The sequence below is a fragment of the Impatiens glandulifera genome, chromosome 3 (assembly GCF_907164915.1).
Source record: "Impatiens glandulifera chromosome 3, dImpGla2.1, whole genome shotgun sequence".
Classification (NCBI taxonomy): Eukaryota; Viridiplantae; Streptophyta; class Magnoliopsida; order Ericales; family Balsaminaceae; genus Impatiens; species Impatiens glandulifera.
Window position 1 is genome coordinate 17,559,570 of NC_061864.1, and position 20,253 is coordinate 17,579,822.

Genomic DNA, 20,253 nt, shown 5'->3' on the forward strand with positions numbered 1-20,253 from the left:
TATGGGGAAGGGTAAAAACCGAAGGTTTTCAAATAAACCTTCGGTTTTGACCTTACATTAAAAAAATCGGATTTTTTTCTAAGTATGGGGAAGGGTAAAAACCGAAGGTTTTCAAATAAACCTTCGGTTTTGACCTTACATTAAAAAAATCGGATTTTTTTCTAAGTATGGGGAAGGGTAAAAACCGAAGGTTTTCAAATAAACCTTCGGTTTTGACCTTACATTAAAAAAATCAGATTTTTTTCTAAGTATGGGGAAGGGTAAAAACCGAAGGTTTTCAAATAAACCTTCGGTTTTGACCTTACATTAAAAAAATCGGATTTTTTTCTAAGTATGGGGAAGGGTAAAAACCGAAGGTTTTCAAATAAACCTTCGGTTTTAACAATTTCCCAAAAACTTCTGATCAAGGTCAAGACCGAGAGATATATATAAAACCTTCGCAAATACACATCAAAACCGAAAGTTTATTTTATAACTTTCGGTTTTAACACTACCTAGTTTGTTCAATTATTTTGTTTTTAACCCACTAATCTTAACTTCTAACTAATATAATCATTTTCGTGTTCTATTTTAAAAATTAATATTGTGTTTCATGTTCAAATATTTATGATTGTGTTTGATTATTATAGAGAAGTCTATATGAATGTTCATGCATGTTTGATTATCTTATGAATGTAGGTAATGTTTGATCATATGGATTGTGCAATATTTTAAAGACATCAAATGTGGTAAATTAATATTGTTATAGGTCATTAGAAGGTGAAAAACCAAAGAATTTAACAATTTTTCAAGTGCTAATTCCGAAAGTTAATTACATAACTTTCGGAAATAACCATCAAAACCGAAAGTTTTCTATAAACTTTCGGATTTTACATTTCTTAAGAACGAGGGTTTTATATAAACCCTTCGGTTTTGATGGATATTTCCGAAAGTTAATTATATAACTTTCGGAATTAGCACTTGAAAAATTGTTAAATTCTTTGGTTTTCTACCTTCCAATCTAGACTCCTAAGTAATATAATCAAGTGTGTGTTTTTATTTTAAAAATTTAGATTGTCTTTAATGTTAAAATGTTTATGAATGTGTTTGATTATATATAGAAGTGTATATGAATGTTTATGTTTGATTATCCTATGTATTTGTGTAATGTTTGATAATATGAATTGGGAAATGTTTTAAGGATATCAAATGTGTTAAATCAATGTTGTTCAACGTTATTAGAAAGTGAGAAACCAAATAATTTAATAATTTGTGATGTTGTAAAACCGAAAGTTAAATATATAACTTTCGGAAATATGCCTAAAAAACGACAGATTTACCAAAGCCTCTCGGTTTTTATAAATTATAAAAATATAAAAACCGAGAGTTTAATATACAACTCTCGGTTTTGGGCAATTAAATTTAATTTTAAAAAATATAAAAAAAACCGAGAGTTTAATATACAACTCTCGGTTTTGGGCATTTAAATTTAATTGTAAAAAATATAAAAAATAAAAACCGAGAGTTTAATATGATTAACTCTCGGAAATTAATCAAATGATCAAAACCGAGAGGTAATAATATATCTCTCGGAAATTAATCAAAAGATCAAAACCGAGAGGTAATCATATAACTCTCGGAAATTAATAGTCAAAAACCGAGAGTTATATGATTAACTCTCGGAAATGACCTTTAAAAAAACCATAACCCCGCTTTTTTTCCTTTCTTTCTTTTTCCCCCTTTTTTTTTCTCCCCGATTTCTCTCTCCCGTTCGCTCTTCTTCCGCGCCGCCTCTGCTCAGCCGCGTCCTCCAGCCTTCAATCGAAGACGAAGCAGCGCAGCTCTCATCCCATTGACGCCGCCGCAGGTTGAAGATCCCTTTCCGCCGCCAAGTCGCTGCCTCCGCTCGGATCGAAGACGCTGTTCGCTGCCCACGCTTGGATCGACGACGCCGGTGATTGAAGACTGCCCCCGTCGATTGAAGACAGTCGCCGCCTGCTGCCGCCGCCTGCTGCCGCCCTACAAAAGGTTAGTTTAATTTTTAGGTTTAAGTTATATTTGCTTAATTTTAGGTTAAATTTGATTCATTTGAGGTTATATTAGGTTGATTTTGGTTAGTTTAGGTTATATTAGTTTGATTTTAGTTAGAAATTATGTTGATTTTGTTTGATTTTGTAGTTTGATTTTAGTTTGATATTGGTTGATTTTGTTTGATATTAGGTTATTTGTTTGATATATTTATGATTGGGATTAGTTTAGGTTTTTTAATTTGATATATGTATGATTGGGATTTAGTTTTTGGATTGTTGAATTTTGTTTTTGGATTAATTATATTGAATTGGTTGTTGGATATGGTTTTAGGTAATATTGAGTTTGGTTGTATGATTTTGTTAGATAATGTTAGATTAGGTTGAAAGTATGTTTGATTTTGGTTAGTTTAGGTTTTGGATTGACTATTTTCTTGGATTGATTTTATATATGTTATGTTGAATGTTTGTTGGTTTGATTGTTGTTTAATTGATGTTTGATTTAGGTTAGATATGATTGAAGTTTAGGTTAGAATTTTAGGTTAAAATTTTGGTCAGATTAAAGTTTGATTGGAGTTTGATTTGGTTAGATTTATTGGTTTGAATATTTGGTTATATTAATGTTGGTTATTGTTGAAATTTCAGCCGCACGCTGCCCGCCCGTCGATCTACATCCGCTGCTCTTCTTCGTCGCTCTGTTTGTGCAAGGTTAGTTCTTGTTGGTTTATTATATGGTTAGGTTAGTTTCATGTTAGATTTATGTTAGATTTTCATGTTAGATTTAAGTCGAGATTTATGTTTGATTTGAAGTATGTTAGATTAGGTAATATGTTTGATTTATGTTAGATTTTCATGTTAGATTTATGTTAGATTTTCATGTTAGATTTAAGTCGAGATTTATGTTTGATTTGAAGTATGTTAGACTAGGTAATATGTTTGATTTATGTTAGATTAGGTTAGATGAGGTTTGAAATGTGTATCAAATTAACGTGTTAAATTATAATTTATTGTTTTGAAATGTGTATGAATGAAATAATGTTAGAATATATGTATGTTAGATTTAAGTTAGATTTATGTTATTTTTATTATTGTTGGTTTATGTGGAATTTTGGTTTGATAATGAAAGATAAGTTAGAAATTATGTTAACATTATGTAAGCCTAATTAATTTAGACAAATATAAGTAATTAATAATGCGGGTTGTTTTCCATTTTATTAGAAATATGGAAGTACCCGATAAAAGCTGGATGACCTTACGTCGAGATCATCCAGATTACGAGGAAGGTGTTGACAAATTCCTCGAGTATGCTGTTAGGAATACATCCCGACAAACCGTGAAATGTCCATGCGTGAAATGCTTGAACACGCCGTTTATGGAAATAGACGAAGTGAAGACTCACCTCATCGTTTATGGAATAAATATTCATTATGAGTATTGGTATTTTCATGGAGAAAAGAGACGTACTACTCAAGTGGTTAAATATGGCTTCGTAAGTGTAAATGTAAACCGAATTTTGAAAACCCAAAGTCAAGACCCGTATATATTGGCGAGTCAAGCAAAACAAGTATTCTACGCCCCTGATATGTCAGCCCGACCCGGTTGGAAGATTGTGACAAAAATAAAACCGCGGTTTACAAACATATAGTTCGGATTAATTAATTAGGTAGATTTAATTATGTTTTTAACTTTATATTCATTTTTATTACTACTTTATTTCAATTATTCACTCATTTTTATTAATGGTGTGAATTAAGAATGTCTGAAGCTCCTAAAACAGCTTGGAAGAGTATGAGGAAGACACCCAAGAAATTGGATAAGAGTTACCAAAACCTACTTGCCCAATCCGAGTCGTTAAAGCAACCAGGATCGTCTTCGAGAGACCAACCACCGATTCCTGTGGTCCCGATAGCTACTGCGCCTCCCCGAACATACGAGACTAAAGACGATGATGACCTCGCAGAGTTTATAGAGAGCACATTCGCTGATAACCTGCCTAGTGATGAGGCTGAAGACGAGGGTCTTGAGGAGCCTATCGAGGAGCAGGATGACGAGGAGGAGCACGGGACCACTCCCGACCCATCATCGACAGGTATTTCGTTTACAAATTAGTTAGTGTTTCAATTGATTGACATATTTAATTAAGATTTTGATAATTTTGAAGAATCTTCTGCCCGCAAGAGACGGGGGAAGAACAAGAATATTGCGCTGTCTAAGAGGCTAGCGGGGACGAGGATCCCTCTAACGTTTAGAGAGAAGGATGGGAGGCCAGGCGGTACAGACGTGGGAAGGACACGGTGGTCTAGACATGTGGGGTCGGTTATCCGGAGCCCCGCAGCCGTCTCACACCGTCTTCTCAAGTGGAAGGCTTTAAGTGCAGACCAATTGGATTCACTGTGGACTGCTATCAAGGTTAATAATTATTACTTGATTATACATTACGTCATTAAATAATTATTTTTCACATTTGGATGTTATTTTTTCAGGATCCGTTCGAAGCGACTAATGGTGACATTGAGTCTTTTCGAACGACGGGGTTGGGACACGCCAATCAGATATGGGATAGATGGCGGTCGGATTTGAACAAGAATTATATCCGCGTCCACAAAGGAGACGAGGCGGCGGTACTGGCTAATCCTCCACCGGACTACGATCGAGATGATTGGGAGTTTGTGTGTCGCAACCATTTCTTCACAGAAACGTTTAAGGTACGGTTTCATAATTCAAATAAGAGTTCATATTAATTAATCTAACTTCATTTGTTATTTCAAATACAGAGACACAGTACTACAAATATGAAGAATCGGAAGAATCTGAAATTCCCGCATCGAACGGGAAGTAGACCGTTTGCACAAATTGAAGACGAGTTGGTAAGTACATTATTTGTAATAACTTAATATAAAGATTGTTATTAATTATATAAATCATTTATTTCAACAGGCGATTGAAATGGGACGGCCACCGTCTGTAATTGAAGTATTCAAGAGGACCCGTACACCAAAACCGACACAAGAAAACCCAACACCCGTCCCGGACGAACACGTGCAAGAGAAAATTGTAAGTGAATTGAATATGCCTAGTTTTTTTATTATAGAAATGATATTTTATTTGAATTGTGCAGGCTGAGATGGAAGAGGTTGTTAGTAACGAACCGGGAATATCTGATTTTGAATTGACGGAGAGGGTGTTCGGACAACAAAAACACGGGGTCGTCTTCGGAATGGGATCAGGCGTCCGGCCCACACACTTTCGTGAGGATCGTCGTAGTGGAAACAGTTCACAGCGAAACAATGAGCGATTGTTAGAAGAGAATCAAATGATGAAGCTCAAGCTGGAGGAACTGGAGAAGAGGGATGAAGAAAGAAGGCGCAGAATGGATGAAATGAAAGCGGAAAATGAAGAAATTGTGGAAAGAATGGAGAGGGAGAAGTCAGAGATGAACGCAAGAATGGAGAGAATAGAATTGTATATGAGGCAAGGACCACCTCCTCCCCCTACAAGCTAAGGTTGTTTCGATTCAAAACATTTTTTCATTAGTGGTTGGATTTAGAACAGATTGTTCGGAATATTAGTTTGGTGTCGAATTTTATAATGTTCATGATCAATTAATGTGATCGTTTAATGTATGTTGAATTTCATTTATCATTGATATATTGGTTTGGTGGCTGAACAGGTTTTGGTTGCGAACAAAATAATCCGCACATTTTTAAAAATTTACATGAAAAAACCGAAAGTAAAAATGAAATCTCTCGGGTTTTCTCTTTGTGGAAAAACCGAGAGATATTAGAAAACTCTCGGTTTTTAGCCGAAGAGAAAACCGAGAGTTATTAGAAAACTCTCGGTTTTCATATAACTCTCGGTTTTTTAGTTTGTGGGAAAACCGAAAGTTTTGTAATATCTCTCGGTTTTTCCACATAGAGAAAAACCGAAAGTTATTTGTAAAACCCTCGGTTTTTCCACACAGAAAAACCGAAAGTTATTTGTAAAACCCTCGGTTTTTCCACAAAGAGAAAAACCGAAAGTTCTTTATAAAACCCTCGGTTTTTCCACACAGAGAAAAACCGAAAGTTATATGAAAACTCTCGGTTTTTCCACAAAGAGAAAACCCGAAAGTTCTTTGTAAAACCCTCGGTTTTTCTCTGTGTGTAAAAACCGAAAGTTATATGAAAACTCTCGGTTTTTCCACAATGAGAAAAACCGAAAGTTGTTTGCAAAACCCTCGGTTTTTCCAAAAGAGAAAAATCCGAAAGTTTTCATATAACTCTCGGTTTTTCTCTTTGTGGAAATCCCGAGAGAGTCATTACCGAGGGATGGCGAGAGTTACTAAAACCTTCAATAAGGTCTCTTTACCGAGAGTTATATGGTCAAAACCGAGAGTTTTAACTCTCGATTTTGACCACTTTTTCACCAGTGTACCATATAACTTGGATCACATTTTAGTTGGATCAATCAATTTGTGGTTGGATAATAGAACAATAGAGACATTTTCCAATCAATATTTAATTGTTAATTAATTATTGTCTAGGATAGAAAGCCAAAGTTAATTAGTATTTCAAATGCAAGATCACAAAAATCTTATTTCTCTTTGTGCTAAAAATTGTGTTTCTGTTCTATGGTTTTCTCTTTGCCTTTTCAGTTTTTATTTTATTGAATTTGTGACCACTCAATCATGGCATGTTAATTCTAACATATAATTAATGTGTAATTCATGAATGAGAATGAAATGACTAATTCAAATGTGTATATTATTATTTTATTCTTAAAAGAAGATTAATTACAAGCAGTAGAAAATAATCAAATCAAAGTTAATTACACATTAATCATGTTCTAATCGCTGCGATAGATCAACAAAAAGAAATATAATATGTGGTGGTTTGATTATTTATGGAGAAAGAGATTAAACTTAAAAATTCTCTACTAAAGCTATCATTCTTAATGGCATCGAGCTTTTTTATTTCAAATAACACAAGATTAATAATATGGTGCAGCAAGTAAAAAAAATGGTATAACATAAACGCGACTAAGTAAGTCTAAAAATATTAAAATTTTAAAATACAAATATATTTTAAACACGAATAAAATATTATGAGATTTATTTCGACCCCTATCAATCCGTTTATTATATCTAACAATCTATATATTTTCTGGTCATATTGAATTGATATAGAATTTGATAGATTATCCATCCCCTATATTAATTGATCGATTTGTTTGAATGCTCACAATCTTCATTCTTATTAAATATTATTAAATTACAAAATGAAATTAACCAAAAAAAAATCTCTGTTCTTCTTTTAATTATATTATTTTTATACAAATAAAATAGATAAAAATAAATAACAAATAAACTGATAAGTGAATAAACAAAGTTCATTAATATTTATTTTTAAAAATGCGAAACTCTTTTAATCCAAATTTTAATATTTAATAAAAAAAGGTCTGGAATATTTAATAAAGAGAGGGAGGGGGTCCCATTGGCTGATGGAGTGATAGCCGCCGTCTCTGCGGGGCCTATCTTGTGTTTTTAGTGAGTTTCTATCTAAATATTTTTATTATTATATATGAAACTCAAAAAAATTATTATTATAATTATGAGGACTATTTATAATTAACATTTATAACTGTTATTGAGTTATTTGAATTTTTCAATATTTGTTTTTAAAAAATTTAAAGGTGAATATCTTTATAGATATTGTTTTGGGTTGTTATCCAAAACATGATGATAAAAATTACAAGAGAAGACAAAATCACATTGGAGAGAAAGATAAATTTCATTGTGAATATATTTATATTGTAAAACAAAGTAACTACGGATAAATTCATTAGAAATTGTTGTAATATTAATGATATTACATTAACAACTTTATATATTAAAACAGTTCATTTGGAATGGACTTCTTTTTTTAATTAAAAAAAATTAGTATAACACTTCATAACCATGAAAAAATTAATAGAGAAGACAAAATCAAATTGGGAGGAGAGGAGGGATTTCATTATGACTATATTTATTTTATACATCAAAGTAGCTATGAAAAAATTAATTAAAAATTGTTGTTATATTAACGATATTGCATTAAAATCTATATATTAAAACAATTTATTTGGAATGGACTTTTTTTTATCTAACAAAAATAATAGGAGAATGGCAATTTGGGGAGAAAGAAGGATTTCATTATGAATATATTTATTTTGTACATCAAAGTATTAATTAGAAATTGTTGTAATATTAATGATATTGTATTAAAATTTATATATTAAAACAATTTATTTGGAATAGACTATTTTTTTAATTAAGAAAAACTAATATAACAATTCAAAACCATGAAAAAATTAAAAAAGAAAAAAAATTATAATAACATTATAATTTAATATAAAATAAATATTTAAAAAAAACAATTGTTTGCCCATTGCTAACGTCACGTGATTTGAAAAGGAATCAAGTCAAATAGAAAGAAGATCTCTCTTATGTCTTTTTATATGACAGCCGACCGATGAAATCTACAGTCACAGCTTTTTCCTGCCAGTCAAAGTTCAAAAAAAATCAATATACTAATATTCTAATTAGCGACTTTATTTAACAAAAGTTTTGATTTATTATCATAACAAAACTGATTTAATAAAAAAATGTTTTCATTTTAATATTAAGAAAAATAGTAATAATCCATTAACAATTCAAAAACATTTATAAAATTAATTGACTCTACTATCTCTAAATATCATTAAAATTTAAAATAATTAACTATTATGAAAATAATTTACAAAAATAATATAAATCAAAATTAATAATTGACAATCTATATATTAAATTGCATAAACAATTTACAAAAATAAAACTCCCGTTAAAATGATAGCCCCTTATTTTAATAACTTAGAAGAAGAAAATAAATAATGATAGGTGATGATTTTGAGGAAGGAATAATATTTTTGGTAAAATGACTTAAATGATATTAATATATAATAATAATTTAAATTAGAGAGTATTTTAGTATTTTAAATAATTAATTAAGTAATGTGATTGATTAGAGTTGATTGAAAATTTTTAAAACATTAATATCTTTGCAGATCAGATATATACGCGTGAGGCGGACTTGAGCTCATTAATAATAGCTAGTGATTGATACTCATTTTTTTTTATTTTATAAATATTAATGTATTTTTATTAGTTGATAGTAAATGAGAAGAGATTATTTTATCTTCATCACTCTCTCAAAACTCACATTATTGTTCGTTTAGATTGTCATGCGGCTCTAATTTGTTTGATGATTACATATGGATGTCTTGAGTCTTGACGGTTGATCTGATCCTTCGACTAGGTCGTTAGTGTTATTTGCGACGATTGTGTCCTAGTGTTATTTTTTTTTAAACATTTATCTCATAATGTTTTAGCCCATATAGTATTAGTGTTATATATATATATATATATATATATATATATATATATATTAAAAAATCTTTTCTTTTTTGAATTAACCAAATTTGTTTAATTTGAATTAGTCAAAGGTTTGTCCATTAGGTTGCGGATAGATGGGGCATGCTTAGTAAGATGAGGCATTTTATTGTATTTATGCTCATGCTCTTTATCTTGGTTTTAGGATATTATTTGCTTATAAAAAATAAACTATTAAGTTAGTTTAAATGATAAAAAAAAATATTGGATCTTCTTAAGAGAAATATTATAAGGAGTTGAAGCCTCCTATTAATGTATCAATATATTAATATCAAGTTATAAATATAAATAAAAGTTATAAATATAAATAAGAGAAATATTTATTTATGAGTATTCGATGGTCGAGTTTGGGTATCTTAAATCGGGTTTAAGGTCAGGATGAGCTAGTAAAGAAAGTACCCAAAAAGATCTATAAACGAAAAATATGTGAAACCCAAACCTTCAATACCCGATCATACTAATTAAAATTTATTTATTATTGTTAAGTATTAACTTGATAATTCATAGTATATCACATCATTATATCAATCATAATAATTATATTATATTTATATTTTACTCTTACACATTTCACACCAAAATTTTCTTTTAATACTAACAAAAATTATTTATAATAAACATAATTTTACTATGTTTCTACACTTATATAAGTAAGTGATACTTCAATTTTTTTTTTATATTATTAGTTTTAAAGTCACTTATTAATTAGTTATTTTTTCATCTTTACTTTATAATTTAATTTTAATAAAATATATAAATTCACACTTTAATCGGATAATGGATTACCCGGCCCATCAAAGATCGTGCATTTAGCGAATCGGAGACGGAGATAAAAATAGAGATACACGTTGGGTGTGGAATCGATAAATATCTGACAATAAAATAAAATTTGAATCCGAGAACAATATCTTTACTATCGGCGGATATAGTATCAGTTGTAGTCCTAATATTATCACACATATCAAATTAACTAATTAAGTCACACAAAATGTGTTATTTTGAAATATTGATTTGATCATATAAACTTCAACAATATCAATATTGACTTGAACCATGGCTTAGAAAGTTGAAAAAAACCCTGAAATAATTAATAAATAGCGACAGCCTTACATATTAAATCATAAATGTGAAGTAGAACTAAATTTACTATATATAAATTTGAGTAAAAAAAATGGTAAGTAAAATTAAAATTTTAAATATATTAAAATTATCTAAATAAATCTCAAATTAAATTTTATCATTTTATTAACTAAATTGCCTAAATTCCACAAACATATTACACGGCAATTCACACCAATCATGTCCGATCGGTGCATAATTAAGGAAAATCTTTCTTAGAAAAAGTTAATTAAAAAAATAAATATAAAAATTTATTTAAAAATCACTTCTTTTCATCAACTTAGTTATTATAAATTAATCACATCGTCGCACCAAATTAAAACAAAATTACCTTCTCATTTTTACTTTATTAATTAATTTTAAAAAATGATGTATAGGTGCCGTAACAAAATATTAATTTCCAAACAATTACATTTTCCAAATCTTAATTCATCTTTTTATATAAAGAGAAAGTGTCATAAAAATTATAATATATATGATAAATTGCATAAAAAAAATTTACATATCAAACTAAACAATATTGTAAATAACAAATTAAATAATGCTAGCTTTACATATTGTAATTAATCTTTAATATTAAATATTAATAATACAAATTATTCTTACCCGCCTATAGCTATCCTTTACCTGCACAAATGTATGTGTCCGTATAATTTGTTTTCAACTCCACTAATTTAAGTGCTAGAACTTTATATTTTGTGCTGGTAATAAAAGTTATTTTGTTTTATTGACTATGACTCTATTCATTAAATATTATAATAATGCTAGCTTTAAATATTATAATATTGCATAAAATAAAATAGCATTTAAATTAATAAATGAATTATATAATAGTGGTTTAAGGTTAATATATATTAAAAAAAACATAAACACAACCATTTATAAAATTTAAACACTTTCAAATGGTGAACTAGTTATAGCTTGCTTACTCCTGACCTCAGACTTTTTTTTCTTCTTCAACTTCATGCAGGTTTCTCATCACTGCTTCAGTTACCTTTGATAATAACTCTGACCAATCTCTGCATATCATATATATATATATATATATATATATATATATATATATATATATATAATATGTTAATTATATTTGAAGAATAATGTTATATAATATAAAAACATGCAAATATGTATATTTATATATTACGTACCCTTTAGCTGAATCAAATGTTAGACCAACAGTTGATCTAGCTTCTTCAAGAGCCCATCTGAATCTGTGAAGCTCATTTGGATCATACTTTTTGATGTTCTTTACCTTAAGTCTAGAAGGTTGAATGTTCCAAAATATTGGAACCAACCTCTTTTTACTCTCCATTATAAGAGCCAATTCGTAGAGACAATAATACGATTTGCAATACTTTGGAGAAAACACCGCCACCGCAACTTTACAGTTTCTTATCGCCGCGTCTATCTCCGACAACAACTTATCCCCGGGATACAGGCTTTTTTTGTCCAAAAACGTGTGGAGACCTATCATCTTCGAAAGACGCTCATACAACAAACCCGAAATGTTCCCTTTTATTTATGTAGTGAAAATATTAGCTAGTATTGCTCAATACGTCAAATTTAATTATTTATGTAGTAAAAATATTCAAACTTAAACGAAAATATGTTAAACTTATGAACAATATAATAATATTGGTGTTTTTTATATTCTTAGAAACTGCATCACGGAGAACATTTAAATAATTAGTTTCTAATTAATATTATATATACCTTTTGTATCCGCCCCACGGTGGTTGATGAAAACGTCGTACGCCCGATCTGAAGGCTTCGCGACGACACCAAAATTGCGATGAATATGGATGGAGGAGTTGCAGTTGCTAGTGACAGCGGCTAGTGATGTGCGTACTTGCATGGCGGTGGCCTGGCTGAGCTTCATTAATTAAGTTAGAAAAGGCTATAAATTAATGAACAATTAGTCAAGACGTTTATTTATAGAACTAGCTAGAGAAATGAACCTAATTCCTTTGAATCTCATATGCCCACAATGCCAATGGTAAAGGAGTTATCTGGGATCAGTATTGTTTGATTTATTAAAGACTCTCGAAATCAAATGAAATGTATGCTCAACTTTCAGTAAAGTTAAGGATCTCCGCTCAATCACAGCTCAATCACAGGGAGCGGAGAGACATCCAACAGCCCTATAGGTAGCTGTGACTCTGAAAGGAGCACAAAGAAAAGTGAAGAAGCACAGATAAACTGATTCCACTTAGGTTAATTATCTTATTCAAAAAAAATATTTAGGTTAAATTATAGTGCACGTGCACGTGCTTGCTTTTTTTAATAAACAAATATATATGCAAATTGGTTGGTCTTATTTATCACTGTTTGGAATTATTAGGACTATTTATAATTAACATCTCAATTGTTATATATATATTTATTTATATATAATATAATATAATAAAATAAACTAAACTAAACTACTTGAGTCAATAAAAATAAAAGAAACAAATATACAGGGGAGGTCATTTTCTCACGTACCACTCGATCAATAACGTCCGATTGTGATTGTTTTTATTTTCTTCGGAAAGATAACTTGATTGGTTTTCAAATGACCTAAGCAATTGGCCAAACAAAAAAAATAGTTTATATTTATTTTATAATAGTTTTATATATATATATATATATATATATTAATATTATACTTAGTTAAAAAGTTCAACTAAAATTATTAAAACTAAAATTATTAAAATGTCTTACGTTAATCAAATTTTATGTTAAATTTAAAATATAAAGTCTTATTAGCCTAGTTGGTTAAAAGATTTTACTTGTTTTATTAGGTTTTTAAAGTTCGAAACATAACTATAGCATTTATAAAAACATATATATATATATATATATATATATATATATATATATATATATATATTTATTGAGAGGTCCTGAGTTCAAGTCAGTTTCTGTGCCCGATTAAATGTTTAAGTGTTTAATCTTGTAGGCACATTTTATTTTAAATATTAAAGGTCACAATATTTTTTTATACATTATTTTGTGTTGCTACATAAACCTAAGTCCATTAATTATTTAAATCATTCAAATGATCATTAATGTTAGGGGCTTTAAATTAAAGTCAAATACAAATATTTTGATTTTGATGAATGGTGTTTGCTATCCATCAAGAAAGGGAAATAAGGGCAATAAGCTTTTAATTAATGTCGAATACAATTATTTTGATTTTGATGAATGGTGTTTGTTTTACTATATAAAAAATATTAGTCCCTCCCTACAATTAATAGTTTATTTCTATCCATCAAGAAAAGAAAGGGAAATAAGGGCAATAAGCTTTTAGGCTTCTGGTAAAGAAAGAAGGAGAGAATGTGAATTTCGGACTAATAACATAAAGATCCGCACATCTATGAATTCTGATATGTATTACTGCTTTATGATCAATGAAATCATATAGTTCAAAATCAATGTTTTCAAACTTAAGTTTATGTTTACTAACCTGTGGTATCAGATAGCTTAGTTTAACAACATATGCTTTTCTAAATTATGATTTCATATCTATATATGAATTAAGGTTTTATATATACGTGTAAGGAATATGATTTTAATAATAATTAAATAATGTATATTACTATTGCACAAAAAGACTCTATTACAACATTTAATTTGGAATGTGTTATTCATTGCGCATTTTGCATTGATCATATTGGTAATGATGTTTATTTGGTGATTGAAATTTCTCTAAAGAAGAATATATTTTTTATCTGTGAATTTGGTTAAAAGTACTGTTAAATTTATTTATGCACTGAAAATATTATATTAATTTATGTATATTAACTTGTCAAAATTATTTATGTTAAATTTATAATATATATATTTTATACTTTTATTTAATGATTTTATTAAAATAATAAATAATAAAATATTTTATTTTTTTTAATAAAATTAACAATAATATTTTTAAACATTAATTTTACTTTTTAATAAAATTAAAAATATATTACTTTATTCAGAACAGCTACTTAAATATTTATTCAATCATATCACGTAAATAATAATATTTTATAATAAAATATTTTAAAACAAATTTTACTTTGAAATTGTTTAATTTAATAAGATCAATAATTTTAATTCATGTATAATTTTATGTATAATACATTATTAAATAGTATAAAATAAATTATTTAAGATTATAATTTTAACTATATTATATATAAGTAATCTTATTAAAATAAAATTTGGTTAATAAATATTTTAAAAACTAAGAGATATGGTTTTGGGTTAATGTATTAATTAAGTTGTTTAAAATAATAATAATAATAATTTATTGTATATTGTTTAAGTTGTTGATTTTGTAATGACATTGTTATTTAATATATAAGGAATAGTACAAATTATAAAATAAATATAAACTATTTTTTTGCTTGACCAATTGCTTAGGTCATTTGAAAACAAATCAAGTTATCTTTCCCACCAAAAAAACAATCACAATCTGAGTGGTGGTCCCAAGAAGGGAAATTTGATCAAATGACCCTTTTTAGGTGATTCCCAAAACTAACTTTAAAAATTTTCATTTTTATTTTTAACCTCTTTTTTACATTTCTTCCTTCCTTTCCCTCTCATAGTTCCCAAACTCTAACCCCACTTTCTCTTCTTCCTCTTTTCCTTTCCACGCCCCACGCCCTATTATTTGTTAGCTGTTTCGGGATAACCAAGCTGAGTAATCCAGGTTCCTTTAGAAGGAAGAAGTTATTACACAGGCGGTGGCGGCAACAAGTGTTGCCTGATGGGCGATTTGATTCAGTAGTTGACTCTGATTGATGTGGTATAAAACCGTAAAATAATATTGTCGTTGTACTATTCCTAAAAGTTTGGTGATTCGTCATATTTGAGATGACAAGAGTTAAAATGGAGATTGGAGAAAGAAAAAGGACAGCCAAACGGGTTCTTTGAGACGCCAATACTTCAGTACATGTTGGTTTAGTTAGGGCTTTGATTGGGTTTTTTATTAAAAATTTAGATAGAAAAAATAATAATAATTGGTGATGATTTTGAGAAAGTAATGATTATTTTTAGTAAAATGACTTAAAATGGTATTGATATATATATATATATAAATAAAATAAAAAATAATAATTTAAAATAGAGAGTATTTTAGTATTTTGGTTAATAAAATTAGTGATTTGATTATTTAGAAGTGATTAATTGGAAAATTGATTTTGTTTGGGTTTTTCAAATAACCAAAAGAGATCCAGGCCTTATATGTCTTAGATGACAGTAAAAGTTTTTGCTCTCAAGGAATGTAACTGATCACAAATTGTAGTTAATCTTGCTCTGCGGCAGTCGGTTCTTAAAACGGTTTGTTCACTACTGCTTTGACTGTGATTCTAGATTAGTTACGATCACAGCCTCACAGGTATTATCAACTATGAAAAGTTATTGGATGCTCTTTCTGCATTAACTCTGCTTGGTTTGTTCCACTCTTCTTTTTCTACATCTGCAAATGCCGACACTTGGAGCTTGTTTTTGATGTAGTTTTTTTTCTCCAAATTATTTAATTAGAAAAAACTTTATTCAATGAAAAATTTGATTATTTTGGTTAAATGACTAAAATATTATCAATACTATGATTTGTTTGTTTGATAACGAGAATTTTGTTATCTAGATTAAATCCGTATAACTCTTCATCAAATAAGTACTTATTCTCCTTAGTAATACATTGTACACTCACAAAAAAAAAAAAAAAAAAAAAAAAAAAATTCTCCTTTCAGCGAGTCGAAGGAGTTCATGGACATGAAACAGCTGGCAACCCATGCATTTACATCTGACGAGGTTGGATTGAGAGCACAACATCTGGGTCTTCACAAAGCGATTTGTGTTCTGTTGGGCTGGCAGAGTGTGGTGGCTTCCAGAGAAGATTCCACCTGTTGCCTGCCCTTAACAGTTTGACCAAATATTCAAATTAGGTTTGTCTTTGGTATCCAAGAGAAGATATTTTTATGAGAAATACTCTCTTTTTGTGGTTGTGGAGGTTGAATTTGGAGATACTTTTGCATGATTTAGTGAATATAATACATTATCCATATTTGGAAATATTTGTGTTTCTTCATTTGGATTTCGCATTGAAACCTAAATGAATTTGAATGGAGTTAATAGATTTGAAAAGTACATGATGTCTTATGTAGAACATTCTTACTTTCGTTGTTGATGATTAGAAATCTATCCCTCTTACCGTTTTGTGGACGATTTGATAAGTAAAAATTTCCGACATTGAAAGATCCTTAAGTTGCTTTATTTACACTTTTAATAGTGTACTTAATTTCTTTTTTAACAGGGCACTCAATTTCTTTTAAATTTCTTATACAAAAAATAACTCACTATCTAAATAATATTTTTTCCTTTTCAACTTTACTCTCTTAAACTATGATTTGTTCATTTTCATTCCGCTTCACTCCTTTCAGACCAATTTGATCTCTTAAGTCTTAACCAACCACACTTTACTTTTTTAAATTAAACTATGATTTGTTTATTTTATTCAGCTTTACTCTTATGGGGCTGATCAAACCAAATCTATCAAATTTGGTTGTGCATTTCTATAGACAAACTAACCCGAAATCGTTTATCCCTTAAATTATACTAGTTTTTATCCCTCAACAAAATTCGAGTACCCAAAAGTTAGTCTTAAATTTCATACAATTTAAAATTTCAATATATATTTGGTTTGATTAATACAAACATAATACAAAAAAAAAATATGATATGGAACAATTCATATTACACACCAATAAACACACTAACTTCCTCTATTCAAAAGCTTGAATCTAGATTATCTCCTTTGGAAGTTGAGGAACTTAATTCCATACACAAAGACAAATAAGAACATTAACACCCAACCGACATGGACCACATGGCCCATTGCAACCGGCACAAGGAAGTCGGACATGAACACGAAGTAGTAGAACCACAAGAACAAGAACTTGGTCGCACTCAATGGGAATCCAATCATCGTGTACAAGATCAAACTATATAAGAACGTTTGTATCATCACATAAATCGTCTCAATAGCCACCTACATAAAACAAAACACATATTCATGATCAATTAAGACCCGTCTTTCACATTAAATGAGAGCTTTTTTGAGTTTATTTTTACCTGAGCAAATGCATAGGGTAGTGCAGAGTACATCCCAGCTGCTTTCTCGCGATAGAAAACAGTTCTTTCTATCGCGACAATTGGTTGAACGGTGCAAGTGTTGGTTGCTCCCAAGAAGAAGATTGCTGCATACATTGCACCTAACAAGTTCCTTAAATCTTGTTGTTGTTTCCTATATGTGAAAAAAAACTAGTATTAGCTATTAAACTCGAAGCTTATGTTTGTAAACTTTTACTTACAGATTATCTCCTTCCCCCCAAAAAATGATTCCAAAGAGAATCGCGATTCCAATTGTGACAACGAATCTAATGGCGTTGTATTGTGGATTTCTCCAAGAGGTTGAACTCACTTCTAGCATCTATGTCGCAGGATTATAACCATCTTTGATCATAGGTATCCCCGGAATAGACTGCAAATATGATTCTATAAGTATGAAATCATAAGCTAAAGAAAGGGTACACGATTCAATAAATCGGAAATCAATTCAGTCAAATAGTTGAACCATTTCTTGTCCTACCCATACCCATGTTTCAAACAATTTATCCTAAAACTACCCACATTTTCATTCACATTTCTAAAATACTCACCTTTCTCTCTATAAATCATTAATTAATCATTAATTATCCATCTTCCACCCTAAACTTAATCATTATTTGATTTTATAAATATAAATATATAACTAAAATTAATAATAAAATATATTATATAAATAATATATATATTTTATTTTTATTTAATTTTATAAATATAATATATATAATTAAAATTAAACATTTTAAATTTAATAGGCTTAGTTTTAATTATATATATTATATTTTTACTTAGTTTTAAAAATATAATATATATAATTAAAATTAAACATACTAAACTAAATAATATTATAAATTAAAATAAAATATCTAACATTAACTTTAAATAAAATAAAATAAATCTTAAAATAAATTTCATAAATCTTAAAATATTTATAAAAGTGTTACAAATATAATATATATAATTAAAATTAAACATACTAAACTAAATAATATTATAAATTAAAATAAAATATCTAACATTAACTTTAAATAAAATAAAATAAATCTTAAAATAAATTTCATAAATCTTAAAATATTTATAAAAGTGTTAAAAATATAATATATAATTAAAATTAAACATACTAAACTAAATAATATTATAAATTAAAATAAAATATCTAACATTAACTTTAAATAAAATAAAATAAATCTTAAAATAAATTTCATAAATCTTAAAATATTTATAAAAGTGTTAAAAATATAATATATATAATTAAAATTAAACATACTAAACTAAATAATATTATAAATTAAAATAAAATATCTAACATTAACTTTAAATAAAATAAAATAAACCTTAAAATAAATTTCATAAATCTTAAAATATTTATAAAAGTGTTAATTAAAAAACTTTAAAATAAAATAAATTACATAAACTTTAAAACGTTTTATGTAGAACATATGTGTTATTTTAATATTATGTAATATATGTATTATTTTAATACTTATATAATTTAATAAATTTTATTTTAACATATAATATTAAAGTTTTATGTAATATATTTTATTTTAGTGTATAATATTTTATTTAAATTATTTTATTTAAAATGTTTAATTTTAATTATATATATTATATTTATAAAATTAAGTAAAAATAAACACTAGTAAAAATAGGACCTTTAGCGACGGTTTTTCTCGAAGGTTTTGTAAACCCCTCCTAAATACTCCCGAGAGGAACAAATCCTTCGGGATTAAAAATGGATTCCGAGTGGGGTGTAAAACCTTCGGGTTTATTCATTATTACCGAAAGTTCTACAAAGAACTTTCGGTTTTAACCTTCCCAAAAAACCCAAAAAAATTCTAAGTGTTGGATGTGGGTTAATTGCGAAGGTTTTTGTGAAAACCTTCGGTTTTGAAATCCCTTGGTTTTTTAATTCCGAAAGTTTTACAAAGAACCTTCGGTTTTGAAATCCCTTGGTTTTTTAATTCCGAAAGTTTTACAAAGAACCTTCGGTTTTGCTCATTAAAAAAAATTCAAATTTTTGAAATTGTTTTTTCCGAAGGTTTTTTAATAAACCCTCGGTTTTGACTAATATCAAAACCGAAAGTTTTATGAAAACCTTCGGCCTCAACCTCTATAAATACAAACCCTAACCCTTCTCTTTTTCATTCCGCTTCTCTCTTTTCTCTCTCTTCCGCCGCCGCCGCCGCCTGCCTCCTCCAAGCCGCGGGTTCTTCTCCTCTCTTCAGGTAATTTGTTTGATTTGGTTTTTTTGTTTTGTTTATTGTAAGATTTAGATTTTTCTTAAGTTTGTATATATATATATATTATAGATCTAGATTTATGTTAGTTTACGTTATTTTGTTTGATGAATATATATATATACATATATCTGAAATGTATTTAGGATATGGGTGATGATTCGACATGGAAGAGACTTCGGCGTACACCGGAGAAACTTCATCCGTGTTACTAGAATCTGATAACACAATCAGAAATTGCGGCACGTGAGGAAGAGGTCAGAAAGATGACGCTGGAAATGGAACAAATCCGACTAAAGGATGCCGA

The 20,253-nt window shown here is 28.5% G+C and overlaps 2 protein-coding genes across 2 annotated transcripts; both read right to left on the reverse strand.

Annotated features, from left to right (window-relative positions):
- Positions 1-1,776: 1,776 nt before the first annotated feature.
- Positions 1,777-12,451, reverse strand: LOC124929882 (TIR-only protein-like). Its single transcript, XM_047470263.1, has 3 exons — positions 12,286-12,451; positions 11,717-12,084; positions 1,777-1,998 (listed from the first exon to the last, which is right to left on the reverse strand). Exons 1-3 carry the CDS (start codon positions 12,449-12,451, stop codon positions 1,777-1,779), a joined length of 756 nt encoding a protein of 251 aa, XP_047326219.1.
- A 4,896-nt stretch (positions 12,452-17,347) lies between these two features.
- LOC124929883 (ABC transporter G family member 34-like) lies at positions 17,348-18,031 on the reverse strand. Its single transcript, XM_047470264.1, has 3 exons — positions 17,913-18,031; positions 17,674-17,845; positions 17,348-17,590 (listed from the first exon to the last, which is right to left on the reverse strand). Exons 1-3 carry the CDS (start codon positions 18,029-18,031, stop codon positions 17,348-17,350), a joined length of 534 nt encoding a protein of 177 aa, XP_047326220.1.
- Between the last annotated feature and the right edge of the window lie 2,222 nt (positions 18,032-20,253).

Bases quoted from the DNA above. Each gene is read 5' to 3' on its own strand.
- LOC124929882 (XM_047470263.1), bottom strand. From the start codon at position 12,451: ATGAAGCTCAGCCAGGCCACCGCCATGCAAGTACGCACATCACTAGCC. The intron at 12,085-12,285 runs GTATATATAATA...CATAAATAAAAG, and splicing joins CCGTGGGGCGGATACAAAAG to GGAACATTTCGGGTTTGTTG. The intron at 1,999-11,716 runs GTAATATATAAA...AACCTTTTGTAG, and splicing joins TTGATTCAGCTAAAGGGTAC to GGCGGCAGCAGGCGGCGGCA.
- LOC124929883 (XM_047470264.1), bottom strand. From the start codon at position 18,031: ATGCTAGAAGTGAGTTCAACCTCTTGGAGAAATCCACAATACAACGCC. The intron at 17,846-17,912 runs GTAAGTAAAAGT...TTTCACATATAG, and splicing joins TGGGGGGAAGGAGATAATCT to GAAACAACAACAAGATTTAA. The intron at 17,591-17,673 runs GTAAAAATAAAC...TGTTTTATGTAG, and splicing joins TACCCTATGCATTTGCTCAG to GTGGCTATTGAGACGATTTA.